Source organism: Taudactylus pleione, unplaced genomic scaffold (assembly GCF_031769625.1).
Source record: "Taudactylus pleione unplaced genomic scaffold, aTauple2 ptg000512l, whole genome shotgun sequence".
Classification (NCBI taxonomy): domain Eukaryota; kingdom Metazoa; phylum Chordata; class Amphibia; order Anura; family Myobatrachidae; genus Taudactylus; species Taudactylus pleione.
Genome location: NW_028284914.1, coordinates 3,635,507 through 3,659,631, shown reverse-complemented (window position 1 = coordinate 3,659,631; position 24,125 = coordinate 3,635,507). Strand labels below are relative to the sequence as shown.

The window sequence follows — 24,125 nt, the reverse complement described above, 5'->3', positions numbered from 1 at the left end:
GGCAGTGTGTAGCGGGAGCTGGGCCAAAATGACGCGCTCGCGTGGCTCCGCCCCCGCCCGAAAAACTTCTCATCTTGCCGGCCCCGCCCCCGTTTGCTGGCCACGACCCCTCAGTAATGCCGATCTGGCTGCTCCCTCCCGAAAGGGGCAGCCAGATAGTCGGCATGTATGTAACACATACATACACAGTATACACACACTAGCACATATATACACATTAACATACACACTAACACACATATACAGTATACACACACATAAACACATACATAAAGACTAACATATACAGTAACATATACAGTATACACACATACACACTAACACATACATACACAGTATACACACACTAGCACATATATACACATTAACATACATACACAGTATACGCACACTAACACATACTGTATATACAATAACACATACACATATATACACATAAACACATACATACACATATATAAACAATAAAACAGTACACATACACTTACATTCTATGCATCTGCTGCTCACTTCATTAGGCCCCGCCCCCTCATGCCGTAATGCTGCGATTCACAGGTCATATGGGGACGGGGCTTGTCGTGTTGGCTCCGCCCCCACTTCGGCCATGGTAGAAGGGGGAATTTATTCCGTCAGGGGGGGTTTCTAGGTACTCGGAACCCCCCCTGCGTGCTCTAGTGGTGGGGGCACCTCTGTGTGTGGGTGCCCCAGGACGACCTCCCCTGTCGCCCCCCCCTTAATCCGGCCCTGCTGCACATAGTGATATAACAAGTAGGGAATCAGCGAAAGCTTCTTCTGCTTTGTTAGTACCAATTGCCGGGTAAAGCTACCGAAATCCTGAGCTAGCGTTAGCGTGCGGTAAAGAGCTAAACATGTTGTTGTTAGTCGGTAACATGACTCAGGCCACCGTCCCCATAGAGGTTTATGGTGATGGCGGTAAGCGGTGGAAAATGAAGTACCATGGGAGAAATCAGTGATTTCTCAGCTTTTAGCCTTGTAATAAATTGTGTGTCTCCTGCTCGGCCTGTGTTGTTTTTGCTGGAGATTTGGCTTATCTCTGCTTCATAAGTAAGGGGTCTATGTACTAAGCCTTGAAGAGAGATAAAGTAGATGGAGATAAAGTACCAATCAATCAGCTCCTAACTGTCATTTTACAGGCTGTGCTCTTTGGGGGTCTATGTACTAAGCCTTGGAGAGAGAGAAAGTGGCTGGAGATAAAGTACCAATGAATCAGCTCCTGTCACTTTACAGGCTGTGTTTGAAAAATGACAGTTAGGAGCTGATTGGCTGGTACTTTATTCCCATCCACTTTATCTCTCTCCAAGGCTGTGTTTGATAAACAACAGCCGCTAAATTATTTATGCATTTAAGCAATTTTCATCATAATCCCATTGGAACATTATTGGTCCCAATCACTGCCGGCCTCTATGTGTGGCCACATCGATCGCGCTCACAGGCCGGGTCTTGCCAGCTATGGCAATCTGGGTATGAGGGGATTCCTCCCTGTATGTCCCTGTAGGTCACCAGATCCCACTGCTGGGCTTAGACCATAAAGGCTTCTGATCCGAGCATTCCTGTGTAACGGAGCATCAGGCCGGAAACTTACACGGCTCTTACTCCCGGATCCGATTTCCTGAGTCCGGACCATTGTTTACATGAATGTTGCTGCACAGAGTTAAAACTGTTCAAATACAAAACAACAACCCTTCCCTGACCTCTGCCAACCTACCCTGATTTCCAGGCGGTTCCCGGCCCTTATCTAACTCTTCCAAGAATTTCTCCACAGAGGCGGCCCGGGCTCCGGGGCTGGATGTTGGATCACAGCTCAGGACAAAGCCTCCCATCAGCCTTGAAATAAATTTCTATTGTGATTTTATCGTAGATGAAAGCTGAGTAATCGTCACCTTCAGCAGCGAGGATCAGATGTGGTATATTTATAGGTGGGAACGTGACGGGATTATAGTAAAGAGCTCTAGAACTGGGCAGCTCAAATGAGTCCATGTGGGCAAAGCTCTAGGCAGCCATCTTGTTTGCTAGCCACGTTGTGGCGCAGGTGATGTAGACCAGAATTGGTGCTTGGGCGGCCACCTTTTGTGGGAATGGCGAGCAATCATCTCCCCCTCCCTCCCCCGAGGGGGCCAGAGAACATTAGGGGAATTTGTTGGTGTTTTATTGGTTCTTGTTAGGCCTTGGACCCTCCTTTGTCCCCATTCCATACACAATTGCTGTACCCTCACTTCGCAATGTGGAAACTGGTGGGCATTATTATTAGAAGGTCAGGTCATTACTATGATAAATACTATGATAATATCTGTATGAAACAAAATGGAGGCGTTGCTCATAGACTACTTCGGTGGAGCTAGGTAGAAAGTACCTGAGGGACGCCGACTGTAGGGATTGACTGCATGTACGCCTATCACCTGTAGGGATTGATGTCTTGTACGCCTATCACCTGATGCCCATGGGCCTGATTCAGAGCCGGACGCTCTGACCAGAGCGCTCGCTCTGAATCAGGGCCCTCCTCCATGAAAATGGAGCGGCCTCCTGGCCGCTCGTATAGCTGTGGGTGACCACCCACAGCATATGCGAGCGGCCAAAAAGATGGTCACCATGGTCTTGACCATCACGACCATCGGACTTGCGACGGAGACCCTGCGGTAGGGTCTCCCTGCCACAAGCCCTGGAGTGATTTTGGCTCTATCAGAGCCAAAATCACTCCCACTGACATCACTAGTGATGTCAGTGGGGCCGGCTTCAGACGGTAGGCGTTCCCATGGGAACGCCTCCGTCTGGCAGGCACGCCCCTGGCACGCCCACCAAAGGGGGCGTGCTGTCAATCAACATCGAGGGAGGGAGCTCCGTCGTGCGCATGCGCCAGACGCGACGAGCGAAGGACTTTCCTTCGCTCGTTGTGTCTGATCAAAGGGGGCGTGCTGTCGATGTTGATTGACAGCACGCCCCCTTTGGTGGGCGTGCCGGGGGCGTGCCTCCCTGACGGGGGCGTTCCCAAGGGAACGCCTACCGTCAGAAGCCGGCCCACTGACATCATTAGTGATGTCAGTGGGAGTGATTTTGGCTCTGATAGAGCCAAAATCACTCCGGGCCTTGCGGTTGAAAACCTCAACCGCAGGCTCCGGCTCGCAGTGGCGATGGTCGCGATGGTCACGACCATCGCGGCCATCAAACTGCACGCTCGTATAGGCTGTGGGTGGTGACCCACAGCTATACGAGCGTCCAGGAGGACGCTCCATAATTATGGAGGGCGGCCCTCATTCAGAGCGTGCGCTCTGCTCAGAGCGTACGGCTCTGAATGAGGGCCTTGGTACGTTCTCTGTCACGGCCATTACTGCATGGGCCATTTTATTTCTTTGTAAATTACAGGTTGAGTCTCCCATATCCAAATATTCCGAAATACGGAATATTTTTAGCATGACTGAGAAAGTGATATCTTTGCTTTCTGCTGGTTCAATGTACACAAACTTTGTTTAAAGCACAAATTATTAAAAATATAGTATAAAATAACCTTCAGGCTGTGTGTATAAGGTGTATATAACACAGAAATGCATTCTGTGTTTAGATTTGGGTCCCATTCCCAAGATATTTCATTATTTTATGCAAATATTCCAAAGTACGGAATATTCCGATATCCAAAATACCCCTGGTCCCAAGCATTTTGGATATGGGAGACTCAACCTGTACCACATTTGAGGCTGAATTGATTCTCATTTGCATAAATTCCAGTTGAAGGATAGGTGAAAAAAGATAATAAGGGATAATAACTAAAAATTACAAGTTGCTAATTTTGATGCAGCGTTGATAAAAGGGAGAAGTGTCACGGTTTAATGACAGGCTGCTGACAGGTTATTAAATGTGATGAGTATTGCTGTGCTATGTTTCATGGTTACGTTATTTTACATATTTTTATGTCATTGGGTTCTTATTTTTAATACATTCTGTGAGTCTTTTGTGGGTCGATATTGGATATGCGGTCAATGAAAGTATAGCATTTTTCCATTTAGTATCAAAACGGCCGCTCAGCCCAAAGTGAAACTGGGGGACAGAGCTTTACAGAAACATGGCAGCATGCAACAAACAACGTCTGCACTGTATTCTCAGCAAAATAAAAGCTGCACATTTCATCCTCTAGTAAATCATATTTAGGATTTTAAATCAATAACTACAGGTTTCCTCTTAAAAATAAATAAAGAGTTCTAGTTATAGATTATTTGCAACTGCGCATGCATGAAAGATTCGGAAATCTACGGCGCGTGCACTACCCTGAGTGTTCGCACAAAGCTGCTGTCGCAATCGATTCAGACCTTATTAGAAGTGCGGCAGAAAAGTGATGACTGTTCCCAGGCGGTGACTGGGATAGCAGTAGTACACGCATTATGTCCGTTCAGTAGGCGTGTTATGAGAGTGTCGGGGGCGTGTCAGTGCAAGCGACTGTGGGCCTTATTCAGAGATGTACGCTTAAGCGATCGCAGCTGCGATTACAAACGCAACGCAGCTGCAGCAAAATACGCTAATGTTAGCAAAGATCACCTGAGCATAAAGACGCCCACTGCTGCCTTTTTACCTGCGTGTGACGACGCATGCCTGCGAAAATATCGGTGGTATCGAACCACATCGGCGGCCATCTTACCCTTGCGGCAGGTCTGGCCTGCCGCAGCCTAGGCAGCTCTTCTGACACGCAGAACAGCGAATGCAATCGCAGTGGCTAATTTATGCACGCCCATGTAACAGCGTTTAAACGAACAGGCGCGCCTGCGTTTTTCTGACCACTCCCTTGTTGCCACCCCCAAACGCTGACAACCTGTCAGTCACTTTGTGATGGGATCCTCTGTGCGCCTGCAATCACAACGCGATTGCTGCGCACGTGCAGTGCGGCTTATACGCATGCGCGATGGCAAATAATCGCTCGATCTGCGTGAAAATTGCATTGGCGTCCGTCTCTGAATCCGACCCAGAGTTCCCACTGACTTTACTGTACTGCAGTATTGGGGTTTTGTAAGTGACCAATTCATTAATATTGGCGCCTTTCTTTTCACTGTAATAAAATGAAAGAATAATTTCCCCTCTAATATTTTATTAGAATATTTCCCCTATAAGAGAATTCCCAGTGTTATCCGCCTCCTTACTCTGAAGTGTGGTGTTTCTTTGCTTTTGCAGCAGGTATAAGCTTAGTAAATCTGCGGTATGCAATCCCGCCGGTAAACTGCAGCACAGCTGCCGGGATTACAAAGCCGCTGCTTAGTACATTCCCCCCTTAGACTTCCAGTACACCCAGATGAGGGTTATGTGGAACTATAATAGGTTCTTTAACTTCTTATAAGGAATTACGTGGGGATTTCATGATACGTTTGGTCACATATTTCTCTCACAATTCTGCGAGCCATGTACGTGCGCAGATGCAGGATATTTTCATTATTTACCATGAAATCAGAAATAAAAATCCAAATAATGATGTCACTTCTGACGTAATCCTTTTTAAGCACATTTTACTACGAACTATCAATTAATCACCGGTAACGACATCACTGTGGCACAACATGGCGGCCTCGGAGGGCATTGCTTCACCTAGAAACCGTTCTCAGCGTCGCGCCAACAGTGATGCTAAATAATGTAGATTTATTTCTACGTACAGTTATATGCAGAGATGAATGGTATTATGTATATGTTTACAAAGCAGACATGGGCTGGGGGAAAAAAATCTAAATGTATGCAACTCCCAGATCATTACTTGTCTATAATATGATATATATCTCCATGGGCTGAATCGCGCCATAGCCAGGAATGGTAATGTGATCACCCGGGTGGAGATGTCACCGAACAGATCAGATTAATGTGAACAAAGAAGGTAATTTATGAAGCAATAAGTAAACTGAATAAAAACCCACTGACTAGACATCTATCACTGGATGGCGCGTGAATCCCATTGCGGCATCACTGGGGCTCATCGCCTTGCCGGGAATGACTGACAGGCGCAGTCTGTAAACCTGCATTGGTATGTTCTTATTAAATACATATGAGGATTATGCATTATGTATACTGAATATTGTGTAAAATAATGGCACGGGGGTCGCATTCAAGGTTACAGCTGCTGGCGAGCGGCACTGCTTTCCGTAACAGCCAAAATTTCCATGAAGCCATCCATCATTGGCCAGATATAGTTCTGGGAGTTAGATTTGCTTATCCTCCCCCTGACATGTCTTATCAGGGGAGTCACTGCTCCAGGAGTATGGAAGTGAATGTAGACAGCCATAGGAGACACTAAAGCTGCAGTATGACCTCGGAGGGGGTGCCCTGGGACTTATTTGAGGAAATGCTTCTGTAACCCAGAGCAACCAATCAGATGCCGGCTTTCATTAGGTGGAGCAAGCCAGACAGCTACAAGCTTTTATCTGATTGGTTGCTATAGGTTACAGCACATCATTGCAATGGTATTGTTAGTGAGAAGCCACATGTATTGCTGTAAATGTTATATGCATGGACAGCCCTTGTTTTCACTTGCTTACTGCAAATGTGTTTTACTACAAACCTTGCGGGGTCCATTTTCCACATAAGTGACTATAATATAAAACACTGGCTCAGTAAATAAGAACTAAATAAAATGCCTAATGTACACTGGATGTAGGCTTCTTACTGTCTACCTTAACGTGACGTTGACCGGTGTTAAATTTGTACCTTATTATGTTGTGTAGATATTCAGGAAAACATTGGGGGCTGAAAAACCTCTCTTCATATTCTCATATAGGGGGAGATTTATCAAAGCTTGGAGAGAGATAAAGTGGAGAGAGATAAAGTACCAACCAGTCAGCTCCTAACTGTCACTTTACAGGCATGTTTGAAAAATCACAGTTAGGAGCTGATTGGTTGGTGCTTTTTTTTTTTTTTATCTCTCACAATCTACAAGCTTTAAAAATTTCCCCCCTAAGTGACTTTAATTAAACCATTAGGCAATCTAGAGCTGTGTTCAATTTGAGCCAAGCCGCGTTAAGTTAACACGGCCCGGATTTATCTCCGACTCCGCCTGTTTTGTAGGCGTTAAAGTATCGCGCGTGTGCACGCTTTACCCCGTATTCAGTTTCAAAGTAGGCGTAAACGGCACCCGGCGATACTGTAACAAGCGGAAAGTACTGTCATTTTTGGGGAAATCAGCCTGTCACCCCCCAAAAGGTGCTCTGACATGGGGGTTCACTATGGTACCCCCCGATTTGGCTTGCTAAAGGTATTTGGTGTTTTTAAATGGACTCAATAGCTGCTAAATAGCGTTTTCTTATACGTGGTGCAGAATAGTATTCAGGAGTATTTTTTCCAGAAAATAAGTTTTCCCAGCAAATTTGGGGTACATGAAAATGGGGGCCAGCATATTTAAAGTTGAAAAAATCGTAAAAAATCCACCTGCCGCAAGCACCTGCAATCAAAAAAACATTTGGGGCATACTTGGGGACCCCCCCAGAGTCAAGTTCGCTAGTTTTTAAGTTTGTACCCCAACATTTTTTTTTTCGCCCCCTTTTTCAAAGCAAATTTTTGGGGTGTCCTTAAGTTTTTTGTCAATTTTTTTTGACACAGATTACCTTTGGGGGACTGTCTGCAGGCTGCACGGGGGTTCCCGCAACATTGCACCCCAAAACCCCAATTTGCACTTTTTTCCACCTGCCATTCATAGGCGATACTGCCTATTACATTGCATTGACGTTCCGCCTAGGTGGAAAGTCTTTCAATTTGAATACGGGGTAAAACCAAAACAGGCGATAATGACGTCATCGGCGGAAACTTAACGCGGATCCAGACTTAACGCTTCAAATTGAATACGGGCCCTAGGCTCCAAAGGCCAAATCGGCACTGAAAGACCCAGATCATTCCAACCCGTTTTCATGTTGATTTTTTTGTAAACAGATTTTGCAAATCGACAATTGTTTTAGTTAACGTAAACAAAACAAAAAAAAACTAGTAGCGCCCAGAAATTCCTAAAACCAAGAGCTACCGGGATCACCTCCGAATTCTCTGATAGTGAACAGAGAGGAGAAGGGGATGTGACAGCTCCTACTATTATTAGTACCTATATACATTTCCAGCTCACAAGTAGATATGTTAGAAATAACACTAATATAAGGTTATTTTTCCTTTAGTAGGTAGCAGAAGCTTTAATAACTGTGATCTGCAAATCATCTCCTCAGTTTGGGATATGATATTTCTGTAGACACATTTGTCCCGGGCTCACGCTTCAGCTTTCATTTCAGAATCAGCGTGACGGTTATTATTCCTGTTTCCCCCGCGCCATGTGGGGGGTGTAAGTGTTCCCTGCTTTTATTAATCTAACAGCTGACTCCGGGTCTCTGCTAATGGACGGAATTTGGGGTAAATTGCAAACGTCAGATTTATTGATGTTGAGAATTAATTTTAATTGTTTCTGATGTAATTGTTTTCCAGATGAACGATGTCCTGCTGTATACGTTCCCACAAAAAGACGGCAAATACAGGCTGAAAAATACGCTCTCTATTCCGGGAATGAGGGTGAGCGCTGAGTTGTATATCTGTCCTTTCTATCTACTGTATATAATAAAGTAATCAGAATTATCTACCAGATCATCCAAGACGACCCCTCCCACCAGGTACAAATACTCTCTACCTGCATATATATATATCATATAATGGTGTGCAGTCATACTGTCGTCGATTACTATGTCGACACCAAAATGTTGACAGTTATGATGTTGACATGGTTAAAATGTCGCCATCTAGAAAATTGCGACACCTGGAAAATGCCGATATGACATGTTGACGTAGTGAAAATGACATTAGGGTTAGGGAGACTTTAGAAACGAAATGTCAACATTATAATCATGTCGTCATTTCATCACTGTCGACATGCAGAATGTCAACATGATATACCAAACCCGCTATTATAATAGACACGTTTTCCTAATGAGCAATTAAATGATAACATTGACACATTGACAGAAGTCAACAAAACAATTCTAAGTGATGACATCAGAACTCACTGTGTATACAGATATTACAGGAGTTTCTGCAGATATTAGCATCATCTGCATATTATACAAGTAGAGGGTCCATTCATTGTGCTAATTATCAGGGGCCACACGCCCCCCCCCTCCCCTGATAATTAGGTGGATCCCTTTCCATCGGAGCACTTCAGCATTTCAGCGTTGGTCCGGTGTGGAGACGGCTGATTAGAGAAATCTGCCGTCTCCGCGATCCCCTTCAGTAAACTAACACCGCTGAGTCTGACTCGACATCGCTACTGCACGTGCGTGAACTTTGACCTCCGGCGGAAGGAGACGGACAGGGGCGGAGAGATCAGAATGGATACCTCTTCGCAACCCTGGACTTCTTCCCATAGGAAGGAGCTGCGGTTCGGGAATGAACGCCATCTGAAGATGGCGTACGTTCCCGCAGTCAAACTAAGAAAATACATTATTTTCGGAGTTTAATAAATGTACTGGGCCACATCGGGGCTGAAAGGCGAGCAGGAGATATGTGTGACTTCTCCTGCATTACCTTTATCATGAATAGCCCTGACACTTCATTTACACAAAAGCAGGTGAAAATGTTAATTTTCACCTGCTTTTGTGAAAATTAAGTGATGATGAATGGATCCCCTAAATCCCCTATACTGTAGATCACTTTGGCGCTGCAGCGGGACAACAGACCTATTTGAATTACGTCTCCTGTTTATGAGGTGAGCCGTCTCACCCTATATTATAATTCAGCATTCCTGCTGCTTAACAGCGGAACAGATAACGATTAAATGGCTCATTTCATCCTTGTAAAACCAGGCAAATAAAACCCCTCATTAATATTAACTGTGAGCTGACCGCCGATGTGGCGCTGTCAGGTGATGTTCTGCACTTACCGCAGGAGACTCGGCTGGGAGAGAGGGGAATTTTATCTTAATAAGAAACAATGAGAGAGAGTATTGGAAGTGGCAGATTGTTCAAGTATCGGGTTCTGAGAGTAAAATAAAAAAAAAAAAAAAGAAAATTAATTTATTTATAGCTAAAAAACACCATAAATATAAATATTTGCAGCTCACTATGTCCTGTAAATAAAAATTATATTTAAAAAAAATTCCAATTAACCTCTGTAATAAAGAGTTTTAAATATTTAACAACACCTGATGGGGCATTTGTGGAACTGTCTGGTCTTACTCATGTGTGTGTATATATATATATATATATATATATGTTTTTGTCCCAGGTGAGCCGACCGATTGTGGAGAATGCGCAGAACGTGCTGAAGATTGAGTGTATGGAGCGTTGTCTGATGCTGTCCGCCAGGTAACGCCGTTTATCCGATATCACAGGATGGCGTGTGGGCTCAGTCCGTGATTTCAGTGCACGTAGTGTCGCGCACATAGTTTCTGTAGTTGCGGGCAGCCGCGGAAACTAGATTTATTACCTCATGTTAATGGGAGTATTCGTAGAACTAATGTGTATAAAATCGCTTCTGCGCTGAATGCAAAAACTCGTTACTTGTGCTCGTGTAAAGAGACTCAGGGGCCTATTTACTAAGCAGTGTTAGGGGACAGAGTGAAAAGTGATCAGGTGCCAGCCAATCAGCTCCCAACTGTCATTTTTCAAACACAGCCTGTGAGATGACAGTTGGGAGCTGATTGGCTGGTACCTTATCACTTTTCACTCTGTCTCCTAACACTGCTTAGTAAATAGGCCCCTCAGAATGAGACCTAGTGACAGGAACAATACATAAACATCACCTACACGCCTTTGGGTTAAAATGTCTGCGTCCATCTTTCTGCTTTAAGCGAGCCGCTGTATACTTTTACTGTATCATATATAGCTCCATAAGACTGCAGAGGAAGCTTTGTGTTTGGCACCTCAGTTGTGTGACTCTAGGCCCAGGCTCTGCCTCCTGTACAGTATTTACCTCAGTTCAATCATGGGATAGTTGTTTGTGAGAAATGTATTTCGCACTTTTCCCAAATGGCTCAAAGGAGACTCCCAATATCCCCTGGTTTGCTGTGTTGGAGGTGGGTACCTCAGGGGTGAGGCCTGGTCATATCGGTGGATTTATGGGGAAGCAGGAGAATGGTAAAGCTGGACGAATACCCTATTTATTAGTGGTAATATCTGGCAACTGGGTTATTATTATCGGGCATGTTGGAGAGTTGGGAGATGGCCGCGATCAGCCATTATACGTCCGTCTGTCTCCCGACCACATTACCTCGCCCCATTGAGAGCCAGAAGCGATCCGCCCAGTCATTTGTGGCATATTCCGGACTGTTCCTGTCACTCGCACTGATTCAAGGGCAGCTCTAGGCCTGAATAAAAGGTTATGTCAGGGGCCTCTTATCTCAGAGTACCGGATTCAGACCCGGTCGCTAAGCTGCGCTCGGTCGCTGCCAAAAGGGGCCGGGTATGCAAATCCTGCGATCGCACTGTCCGGCTTAAGGACGCCCTCTATGTCTTATAGAGCGCCGGCAGTGAGCGTACGCAGGAGTATAAAGACGCCCACCTTTCTCTCTTAGTACACGTCATCTCCAGGAAGTGTCTGATTAATCGGGAACATCGAGAGCCATCGGACCCTACCCCACCGCAAGCACTGCGATCAGTTCAGGCTAAAATACAGCCAAGTGACGCGTTCAATGACGCTACTTTGCTAATTATGCACACCCATTAAACTCCATTTTGACGCTCAGACACGCCTGCGTTTGTACATCCACTCCCCCGTTCACAAGCACCTTCCCCTGTCACCACCCACAAACGGCGCAATCTTTCACTCAAAGTAGCGTCAAGTCTGTGTACTACGAGCGAACGATTCCCAGCCGCAGTGACTGGTTCGCGCATGTGTACTTTGACTTATGCGCAGATGTGCGATAATCGCCCATAGCTTGGCGACCAGGTCTGAATCAGGCCCAGAGTTCGATAGAGATGGCCAGAATAGGGTTGCAGCAGCACATGTATCGGTATACGTTTAGGAAGCCGGCGGACGGAATGTCGAGCGCTGGCTTCCAGACAATTTAATCCCGATGAGGGATGAATGACAGGCGTCTATATCTAGACGCCTGTCATTTTACAGACGCCGGGAGACAGGCGCCCGGCATCACGTTCAAGCGGATGCCGGGTGCCGCAGCGGGGAGGGTTAGGTTTAGGGCTTCCGGGGGGATTTTGGATTAAGCACCCCCCCGGGAGGGTTAGGGTTAGGCTAGGGGGAGGGAGGGTTAGCGTTAGGCACCCCCTGGGGAGATTTAGGGTTAGGCACCCCCCCGGGAGACTTAGGTTTAGGCGGCGGGGAAGGGGGGGTCAGGTTTAGGCACTTAGAGGGGGATTAGGATTAGGCACAGGGGGGGAGGTTAGGGTTAGGCACCCCTAAGGAGGGTTAGGGGGTAGAATAGGTTAGTTTATACTTACCTTTGGGACGATCAGGATTTCCTCCTCTGTCGGCCAGCCACTGTCGGGATTTAACCGCCGGCCAGGGGTCCATTCATACCGATTCCCATGTATCACCTATCCTTGCTAAATAGGCTCTGGAAAAGCCCTACAATATCTCTGGCAAAAACCACACCTTTTCAGCAGAGTTTGGGCTTTTACTTAATAGACGTATAATATATATCCTATATATCCCTGCGTTCCTCAGCAGTGAAGGGTGATGACATCACTGTTTGATTAGAACTGATGACAGCGCTATTTACCCATCATACATCTATCATGATATCCCTGATGTCATTAGTTTTTATTTACGGATATTTCTGCAATAATGAGAATTGTAATTTAGCTCTGGGACCATCACTCAGACGCCGCTCATTAAGTAGATGACTTTCTGCCGGGTAAACGCTGCGCATTGCGCCGGCCTAGCAGATCGCTGCCCTCACAGCCATCCCCTTCCTCCGTCCTCTTCATGTGTGAGAATATGGAAGCGTTCTGCACATAACTCACCTCAGAGGCTGCGCCCATAGGTGCCCCCGACATGCCCCAGCAGCTGAAGCCGCGTGATTATCGCCTAGGGGCGTGTAATGGTGCAGAAAGGATTCCAGACGGCGCATATGTCTGAGATGTGCCCAGCATCCCAAACTCGCTGTCCTCAGCTAATGAAATTTACTATATTGCCCTGCGGGGGGCTGTTCACCAAGTCGCATGTTTGTCCCCGCGAAACCGCTGACAGGTGACATTACACAGTCCGCGCTAGTACTCACTTTGTTACTACAGGGAGCTTTCTTCTCTAAGACATAGGGGGAGATGTATCAAGCATTGGAGAAAGTACCAACCAATGAGCTCCTGTCACTTTACAGGCTGTGTTCGAAAAATGTCAGGAGCTGATTGGTTGGTAATTTATCTCTCCCCAAGGCTTAGTACATCTCCCCCTCTAACACCAGTAGAAAAATCAATATTAATAATCTTTTGGACGATTTTATACCGTGCGCCTCACGCAGAACAAACATTTTCTATTTGAAGCAAGAGCATATATAAAAATCCATACTGCTCGTGCCGGCAATGCTTCTACAGTGCAAACAAAACAAGACAAAAAAAATGCAGAAGACTACATTGCAGAGCATGGGATACAGCTCTACATAAATATATATATATAACCATTGCTGCACACTGGGTTACATACCTCCCAACATTTGTTGTGGAAGATTTGGGACTACCGTGCGCCGTAGTCATGCGCGCCCGAAAAGGGGGCGTGATCTGATGGTAAAGGGGCGTGGCCTGATGGCACAACCCCATTTACATCACTAAGGGGCGTGCCCAGCATCTCCGAGATGCTGGGCTGACCCCAGGCTTCCCCCTATACTGTGAATAGATGCTGTGCACAGGCTTCCCCCTATACTGTGAATAGATGCTGTGCACAGGCTTCCCCCTATACTGTGAATAGATGCTGTGCACAGGCTTCCCCCTATACTGTGAATAGATGCTGTGCACAGGCTTCCCCCTATACTGTGCACTTAAACTCGGTCCTCAGGACCGCACACAGGTCATGTTTTCCAGGTCACCCAGCAGGAGCACAGGTGTATTCATTACTCACTGACACATTCTAAAAGATCCACAGGTGGAGATAATTATATTACTTTTGATTCTGTGAGGAGACCTGGAAAACATGCACTGTTTGGGGTCCTGAGGACCGAGTTTGAGAACCTGTGCACTATAAGGTGCAGCTAGAAAAATGATAAGTAGAATCTGATTGGTTGCTATGGGCAACAATTCCACTTTTATAAACCCGCACTTTAGTAAATATCCCCCATACAGTCATAATAACCAGAAAAGCTGGACCCCAAGGTTCAGTGCCGCTATTGGCAGTGAGGAGGAGATGGTGGTATAAGTGAGAGAAGGAGAAGCACATGAGGGAAGAGGGCCCTGCTCGGGAGAGCTTACAATCTAAAGGGGAGGGGCAGACAGACAGAGGTGACACAAATTGCTTTACCATAGGCATAGGAGGGTGGCATATTGCGGGCACGGTCAAAACAGATTATTGGCGCATCAGGCTCGATGGAGATGGGACAAAATGTATCCTGAATTTTCAGTCAGCCATGATGTAAGATGCAGGATTTTGCTTTCATTAACTAAACGTAATAATGATACAATCTGTATTATAATTCTGCATTTATGGATATTGGTAACAGCATTTGTCATGCCTGAAAGCATTGCAAGTTATGAATGAATGCAGTGTATTAGTTCTCCCCTGTTAGCCTAGGCACAGACCCCAATTGGGAGGGGGGGGAATAATAAAGTACTACATAATATAGAGGGGCTCAATCGTCGTCTGCCGTTGTCAGCCGCATTGTAACTGACTTTGCAAGTGACGGCGAGCGCACATTGTAACTGACTCTGTAAGTGACAGCGAGCGCACATTGTAAATGACAGTGAGTTTGTCTCTGTGAGCGTAACGAGATTTGTATATTAACGCAATATCATTGGACAATTGGATGATCCCGGCAGTATGCCAGGCGTCGCGGTGGATGCTGAGTATATAACGCAGTTTTGTTTCGCCGCAGACACAGTTCGCTGCACTCACACCAGTCTCACGCTTAATAATTGTTTTATCAACTATATTGTCACAAGTACGGGATGTAATAAGGGAATGACAGACAGGTGTGCAGGGACCATTGTGCAGGATATGACATCCGAGTGTAACCCATATCCTCAGTAATAACACAACATTATTTGTTCCTCTCATTGACAGCTCGTGCTCGGAGAGAGACGACTGGTTTAGTTGTATCAGCCGAACTGTACAAGAGTATTACAAGGCTCCGACTGTGTCCGTCTATAACAACATTGAGGTAAGTGCAGACTAGGATCACAGCTGACCACTTGTATGTTGTACATCACAACTTGGCTGCGTCTCTCAAGCTGTGGAGCCACAAGTTAGAGGCTGTATGGGCATGCTGGGACTTGTGGTACCACAGCAGCTGAAAACATAAGGTTGCCCGCCTCTGTTTATTTTCGAAGTTTAGAGATATACAGAATAAAGAGCACTGTTTCCCACTCACTAGAGCTCATCAATGTAGGTTTGCTGCCCAGGCCAAACCAGGGCATATAAGGTAAGAAGTTTGTAATGGAAATTGCATGAGGGCAGATCACTTTCATCAGCATAAAGCACGTCCTTGTGTATCACAATTCTCTTTGTGTACATACGCATAGCAGCCAGATCAGCAGGACAGGGGGGCGTGGGCGGGCAGGTGACTGTCATTTGTGGGCGTGATGGGGCGGGGTCACACGATCGTGTCATTTTGGCCCCGCCCTGCTACACAATGCCGATAATACAGGCATTGTGAAGCACGGGGCGGGGCCAAAATGACACAATTCGGTATGAATTGCATCACCGCAACCCCCCCCCCCTCCACTCACCCGCTGCAGGGGTTTAACAGTTCATTGGGGGGGATCGGCGGCAGCCGGGAGGCATGCCTGCCTTTTCGGGGGGTCGGGAGCTTTATCCAATTATTGGGAGGGTAGGCAACCCTGAAACACGGAAGTAATATTCTAGTAGTAGTAATGTGCAGTTGTATCTGTGTTGGGTTTCCTCCGGGTGCCGCAGTTTCCTCCCATAATCCAAAAACATTCTGGAAGATTTATTGGATTCTGACAAAAACTAACCCTAGCGCCTGTACATGTCCATGTAATAGGAGATATTTGGCCTGAATTGCAGAGATGCACACAAGGAGCGGTGTAGTGCGAATGCAGCAGGAGGTGTCTGTAGGAAACCGACACCTCCTTGCTGCATCTGCGATCCCGGCGCTGCAGGCCGCAGACTGGGATCGCCATCGCAACCGTCCCGACCGATGGTTGCGATGTTTGCTCTTTTGGCCAGGCTGCGGAAGCTGAAGCTTACCGTAACCTGGCTGGGTCCTGGCAGCTGCAAGGCCAAGAAATCTGCATCCTCCGACGCACGCCCTGGCCTTGTCCCTTCCAGAAAAGAGGGGCGACTCACCCCCTTTTCTGGAAATGGTGGGCAGACACGCCCCTGCTCCGCCCCCCAAATGCTGCAGCCTGTCAATCATGCTGCAGCTTGGAGGTGGGGGGGTCTGCGAGCGAGATCGCAGGCCCTGTTCTGTACATGCGTGGAACGTGTCCCGTGAGTGCGCAGATCCCTAAACCATCGACGTGTGCGCTAACCATTGAGTTAGTGTACATCTCTGAATTAGGCCCATAGATTGTAAGCTCTCTGGGGCAGGGACTGATGTGTGTGTATGACTGATATAGCGCTGCGGGATATGTGGGCGCTATATAAATAACTGATATGTATAAAGTACAACAAAGTTTATTTATTTGATATCAGTAGCTAAGTGACCACAGTAACTACAGCTTTGCAGAGGTATTGAATTTTTGGGGGGTACTTCTGTACTTCATCTAGATCTCCATGATTACCCCAATTACGGTCTTCTAGAAATGCTCCTTTATTTGTCCCCCATGTAAAAACAAAAAAGAAGTCTAATCACGATGAAGGCTCTACACGACTTTCAGGCCTTATTCAGGGATGGGGGCATTGACGATGTCCCCGCAGTTGAGCGATTATCGGTGATCTGCGCTTGCTCCTGAGTCGCGCTGTGCATACGCCAAGTGTCATTACAGATGTTGTGGCAGCGAGGATATACAGTATTCGCTAAGTAATTGACAGGCAGGGGCCGTTTGTGGGCGGCAACGAGGGGTGGACTCAAACGCAGGAATGTCGCAACTGTGATCCCGTACGCAGTCAAAATGTCTCCTGCGTCTCAGTTCCGGCGTCCACTTGGTGCGGACGTAGGGTTACTCAGAAGGCCGATTATCTACTGATTTGCGACCGATGCTGTCTTTGTACGCAGTCGCCTGGCCTTGTGAAGCTGACGGTCGTCTCAATACAAATCCTGGTGGCTGCGACATTTGCGTTTTTTCATCCAGCCGCTGTGTACAAATCTGCGACAGCGGTATTAGCGTCTATCTATGAAATAGGCCCTTACTAATTTGTCAGGAAATAAATGCATCACTCACCAGATTGTGAGAATAAAAACCTTCTTACACCGAGGGCTGAGACATCCGGCAATGAAGGGATGTAATTTTAGGTTAGGGAGCCCTTATGCTCAGTCTGCCGCTGAGATTTATATTTGTGGTAAAACATATTAATAAGCTTAACGCTCGGCACAACTCCCAGGTACGGTATCTTCCTGTGATCAGGGCTCATTATGTAACGGAGATCAGCCAGCAAGCAGCGCTCTCCCCTCGGCTCGTTAATGGCTCCACGCTGCGCAGACTGTGCCAGAGGCGGGGGAGTCATTGGATAACGATATACCTGCACCATGAAATGAAGTGATATGGAGACATCAGAACCTTGTTTAAAACATATTGGGCCTGATTCAGAGACGCGCCACAATCCACGCGCAATGCTGCTGTTCACGTAAATAAGCGATCGCTTGCAACTGCGCATGTGCGGGAGATTCTGGAAACCCCTACGGCGCATGTATTACGCAGAGTGTACACACACGGGCGATGTTGCGTTCAGCGCAGATGGTATCAGAAATGGGGAGGAAAAGTGGCGGCCGTTCCTGGGCGGTGATTGCGGTGGCGTTATGGGAGTGACGTGGGCGTGTCTGTAAGAGCGGCTGCTTTCCCAAGCGCACAGCCGCTGCCACAGAGGCCATAGTTAGGCAGAAAACCTGCACTTGCCAAAGGGCTGGTGCATGTGGCGATGGTTCATGCGATGGTGTCACGTCGAGAGTCCCCGGCGGTGTTACATTGTGCAGAGACGCTGAAAGTGGGCGTCTCATCTACACCAGGGGAAGGGCTAATACTAGTTATCGCTGGAGCGACTTTGGCAACAGACGCATGAGCGGATGCAGCAGCGTCCGCCTTGAATCAGGCCCATTGAGCCTTCCGGGGGTAACTGCAGTGGGGCGGAGGCCGCCATATTGAAGACTGAAGCAATAATAAGTCTATTGATTCACTAAGAACTAGTGACATCACTGAGGCACGAGGCATGAAATACCTCATGCCTCAGTGCATACTTGACAACTCTCCTGGAACTGCCCCCTCTCCTAGAAGCGCACCTTCAGTGCCACGTGCACCGACTGCTATACATGTATACCTCCCTACCTTCTAACCCGATCAGGACAGTGGGACAGAGCCAAATCATCAGGGCTGTCCTTCTTCAGTAGGGACAGTTGGGAGGTACAGTATGCTGGTGTTTCTCCATGGGCCATGCTTACAGTTGATGCTATGCTGGGAAGTAATAATGTACACCCTAAATTAGAGATTGTGAGCCCCATGTGCTTATACCTCTCTGTATAACAGCATTCACTGGAAAATAGGTGGTTGGTAATGAGAAATTAGAAAAACATAGTACAAAAAGGAAAATACGATATTTGTAGTAGTTTATAGTGGACGTTCCCAGAACTTTGATTTATTATGTGATTGCCTCTTGAATTTGAATTATTCACAAAAAGAAAGCTAAGCTTATGTAATAGCGCCATCTAGTGGCAGGTGTTGGAATAGGAAACAGGTCTTGTTTGAAACATGTCTGAGAAAATCTGGAAGAGCAGATGCTGTAAATAAAACAGTTAATTTCCCTTTATAGGCAATGGATGGGGGTTAGACTGAGCACATGCTGTATCATTGCTATGAACCAGAGACATCGGCACTTGGAATAACGGTTTCCTCTCTCTCAGCTTAGGGAGAGACTGGGAATGTGCTTGGGCGAGAGACCACCCAGCGTGGCACACACGTCTCACGCCATGATGTGTATGAACTGCGGCAGCGACTTCACACTGACACTGAGGCGTCATCACTGCCATGCGTGCGGCAAGGTGAGCTTGGGGCATCCTGGTGCGGGTCATTATTTTACAATGCAGGATTACATTCAGAGATTATCAGTGTGCTGTAACTAAATGCAAACTGCAGTTTATTTAGTGGTTTTACTCTGTGTTAAATCAAATACAGCCCATACAAGATATCAGCCCCTATTCACAAGGCTCATGCTGGAAATATTTAAACATATATAAAATATGCAGCAGATTTTATGTAAATACTTCCCTGTTTTGACAGATTGTTTGTCGCAGTTGTTCGAGAAACAAATACCCGTTGAAGTACCTGAAAGATCGTCCATCTAAAGTTTGCAATGGATGCTTTGTTGAGCTACGGAAAAGAGGTGAGTGTGACCCCCAACAAAATCTAACACAATTCCTATTACTAGTGATACAGCTCCACCTAGTGGCAGGCCGTAACTATTGCAGGACTGCTAATATTTTTTATGCCATAAGAACATAGATTTACATTTCTGGGATTTTTTTATTTAAAGTTCCTCTGTGTAATCTCTGCTCTGTTCATCTGCTTCACTAGAGCTCGCGTCAGCGAACATGAATTCCTCACCACAGTTGCCAAGGTCGACCACCAGCGCATTTTCATCCATGCTTCAAAGCATTCACCCGTCTTCCTTTAAGAGACACAAGAAAGTGCCATCGGCTCTGATGGAGGTAGGGACAAGGCTGTCTGACACAAGGCAAGGACTGAGTGTGCAAATTCTCAACACAAGACTTCATGGTCTCACTAACGTGTACAGTCTGTGATCAGCTTGTAGCCTCCGCCCTCCGGTGAAGCAGGGATGAGCGTATCCCCCTGTTGGACATATATAATGACATGTCACTGTTCCATGGGGTGGGACGGACCGTAACATAATGATAGCATATAACGGAGGATATAGAGGAGCGCGATTACCAGAATCTTCTGGGTTACAGTGGAAAAGACAATGGGGTATATTTTAGATTCTATAGCGCTTCAGAGGGCGACATGTAGCGGCTGATTCTCAGTCGCGCACATGTCTGGCAGGTATTAGCATAATGCGCCAAAAAAAGAGATTGGCCTCTGCGCATGTACCGCACCAGGTATCCGCACACGGACATAAATCGATAGGGTGTACAGATCGATGCGTCCGTCGGCGGAAAACATTTTCCGTGAAATGGGTGGTAGGGCCAGTATAACTCGGCGTAGGGCGGGTATAACTCCCGATTCTAATTATAATGGCTTCAGACGGAAGAACAATGGGCGGGACAGGCTCCCATGTACAGCCGCACCGATTTTGTGCTATACACAGGCGGATTTTCCTATTAGTATAAACTATTAAGCGGGCTGCCACAGCGGTACGGGAAAAGCTGCCGCAGATGGGTCCGTTTCAGAATCGGGCGCATAATCGCAGTACAGCGCGAATGGCAGTGGTAGACTACAAGTGTCTTGGGCCCTGGGCGGTACGTTAGCAAAGGCCCCCCCTCCCTAATCCTCCAGCTGCTTATTTCTGTGCCTGATGAAACAAATATGTTATGTATGATGAATAAATACAGATGATTATAAACCGTCAGTGCCGGAATCAGCCCCGGATTCTGGCTATTACACTAATGAGAAACCGTTGAGGTAAAAATAAATCACTGTTAAAGCATCATAAAAGTGGAGGCATTGGAATGGTAAATGCGCTAAGTGGAGTTTGTGCAGGAAATTAGCTGTCTCCGTATATCTTCAATTTTTAATGCTGCAAAATGTGTTTTTCTCTTATTAATGGAGGAAATGAAATCAAAGAAACAAACAAAAAAGTCATCCACTGTTACATATTATAAAAACAAGTATCTGCAGCTTGGTCACAGAAGAGGCAGACATTATCTACCTCGCTCTATTAATATCCAGTACGTTTTGTGAGTAGGAACTAGTGACATCACTGAGGTGTGAGGCACCATGTTCCCGGTGAATTGAGGCTGCATTCTCATTTTGCTTCAGTCCACAAAATCGCTGCTCACGCTGATAGAAGATGGGACACGTGGCTCATTTCTCTGTAATAAGAAGCTCGGACCTCAGACATGGGGTTTTAATACAAGTGCCCGTTTATTTTCCGGATGTACTGTGCATTATAGGTTGCTTATGTTCTTTTCGTAGTTCTGTAATGTAAATATGTAGAGTTGAATCTCTAAGACATAGACATTAAATAGCTTCAATAAAGGTCTTCGTGAACGCGCTTAGCATACCCATCAGCTATCTGTCAATATCTGCATAAAAATGGGAAGAGCCTGATAGCCACTCCCCTTTGTGGGCATGATTAGGTGGCTCTCTGGGCGTGGCCTGGTGAGATCAGCATAAAGTGTTCTATTGGAAGGTATTCCTGCTACCTATCCACTAGAATGCCATTGTTTTTGTCTCTGGGCCTGATTCAGCAAGGAACGCAGTTGCTTAAACGCACGCAATCGGCCAAATAATTCACACGGCGCATGCGTACGCATCGCAGTGCACGTGTGCGAACCAGTCGCTGCGATTGGGACTGCGATCACAGAGGCTACGCAGACCCATGGCAGAGTGATTGACAGGAAGTGACGTTTGTGGGTGGTGACGGGGGGGGGGGGGGGGTGGTCGGGACAACACAGGCGTGCCAGTGCGTCTCAATTTATGCAGTCCCATTGCAGGAGTGTGCATAAATTAGCCACTGTGATACCATACGCAGCCTGAGGCCTCATAGCGTGCGCTGATGTCAGCAATTCCTGAGTGAGGTCTGACCTGCCTTACCTGTGCGTATGGGTCCGATGTTACTCGATGTTACTGATTGTTTTGCTTTGTTGCCAAAGTATATGGAAGTGAGTCAGGGGAAGTGGGCGTCTTTATGTCAGGCTGCGATTGCATTGCGAATGCAAACATTTACATATCACCGCTGATATTAGCAATTGCGCTGTGTGCGTATAAGCGGAATAGCGATCCTTGCTGAACCAGGCCCCCTGTCCCCCCAGTCTCCGTCACTGGGTTGTGAGCTAGGGGCCGAGGATAAATCTGATGTTGTCAGGGGTTGTGGTCTTTAATCAGCCAGAGATCTAGGTGCAAATGACAGAATGGGCAGATAGGAGGCAGTCACGATCCCTTACATTTGCACATAGGCCCTCATTCAGAACCGGACGCAATTAGCGCTCGCTCGTTCAGAAAAAGGGGGTGGCTATTCAAATGAACCGTACGCTCTTTGCGGTCTGTTGCCGCCTCCATGTCTGAACGAGCGAGCAAAACATACGCTCGTTTATTTGATAAAAACGCCCCCTGGCCGCTCGCATCATACGTCATGTCCGCTATTTATTTGATTAATCGAGTACATCGAACAGCGTATGAACTGCTCGCTATTCTTGTGGCTGGTTTTTTCAACCGCTATTTTGCGAGCAGTTCAGAGTAAAAAAAACCAAGTGACGTGGTCAATGACGTGGCTGTTTTAATTATGCACACCCATAAAACGCCCGCTTTGACATTTAAGCACGCCTGCGTTCTGATCTCCACTCCCCGTTTTCAAGCACCTTCCCCTGTTACCACCCACATACGCCTCATTCTGTCACTCAAAATAGCAGGCATTCGCTATATAGCGAACAAACGATTTTCGGCCGCACTGACTGGTTCGCGCATGCGTATTAAAAACTGTACGCATGCGCAGATGTGCGAACATCGCTCGGAACGAGCGTACTGCCGCTTACGAGCGGCTCTGAATGAGGGCCATAGCCTGCACACAGAGAATGCATAGACCAGTGTGTACTAAATGCATCCCACCCCTAGGAATATGTCAGCAAACACATATTTAAGGTTCCTGTGTCTGTCAGGAACACTCTGATTTATAACTGTACCAGGCTGTTGTGCGCGTCTGAATATAAAGTCTATTAATAAAAACAAAGGCTACTGACAATAGATAAATTCATGTTCCTTCTAAATAGAGGTTGCTTCAACCTAGAAACACAGCTGGTACACTGGTCTGCCCAGCAGGGGGCGGCAGGTTAATATTTATGTTAAGCACATGGTAATAAGACATCGCCAAATTAGCATATTCAAAGCACCACACTAGGACCGTATATCTAATAGTACGCTAGGGCAATAAGTAATTACACGCCATATGCCACATGATCTCATAAGAGGTATTGCATTCCGCAACGCGCGCTAAATTGTGCTTGTGGAGAAGAGAGTATATCTACAGTCACCTAATAATGTGTATACTACAGTGATTTAGGCAGAGGTAGTCGGTCTTCGGCTCTGTAAAGATAGTCAGCCTGCCAAGAGCTGGCAGGGCAAACTGGGACTTGTAGTTCCACCACAGTTGGAAAAGTTTTCCTAAGCCCAGATTGGACACTTCCTTATTGGGGCTCCTGAATTAAATAAACTGTGCTGCCAGTTATCTGGTCAGAATGCTGTCCTGGGCATTATGTCGACATGTAACATGCCGACGTACATAAATGTTTACATGGTCAAAACGTGGACACGTTATGTTTAGGTTAAAGGTTAGGTTTAAATAGTGAAAAATTTTATGTTGACATTTTGACTGTCGGCATGCACATTATAGTGTCGACATATCATATCATACCATACTGCTACAGTGATGCCCAGAGGCTGGATATAAATGTAAAAAAAAAACACAGAAAGATAAAGATATATATATATATATAGTAAAGGATTCATGAGAGGATTTACTAACAACCTTTCACCCTAAAACCTCGGGTGCAGTCCAGGTCACTGAACAAGGGTTTCAAGCCGTGTCACTGTGGCTTGAAACCCATTCACACCGCAGGCTGGACCCAGGATATAGTGATCGCCACCTGGGTTGGAATCACTGGACCCAGGTTACCCCTATTGCCACTGAGCAGCAACCCGTGTTAACTCGGCAGTAACCTGGGTTTTAGCTGCGGTGTAAAAGAG

At 46.6% G+C, this 24,125-nt stretch overlaps 1 protein-coding gene across 5 annotated transcripts in view; it reads left to right on the top strand.

The window, feature by feature from the left end:
- FGD5 (FYVE, RhoGEF and PH domain containing 5) overlaps window positions 1–24,125 on the top strand; it is a 210,243-nt gene that overhangs the window by 176,135 nt on the left and 9,983 nt on the right. For 3 of the 5 annotated variants that reach the window (XM_088450251.1, XM_088450249.1, XM_088450248.1), the window contains exons 13-18: window positions 8,434–8,517; window positions 10,222–10,301; window positions 15,160–15,256; window positions 19,112–19,249; window positions 19,488–19,590; window positions 19,782–19,915. In XM_088450251.1, the coding sequence (XP_088306377.1) occupies window positions 8,434–8,517; window positions 10,222–10,301; window positions 15,160–15,256; window positions 19,112–19,249; window positions 19,488–19,590; window positions 19,782–19,915 (636 nt within the window). Of the gene's footprint in view, window positions 1–8,433; window positions 8,518–10,221; window positions 10,302–15,159; window positions 15,257–19,020; window positions 19,045–19,111; window positions 19,250–19,487; window positions 19,591–19,781; window positions 19,916–24,125 lie in introns of those variants that run through there. The other 2 variants (XM_088450250.1, XM_088450252.1) reach the window with 2 other exon arrangements.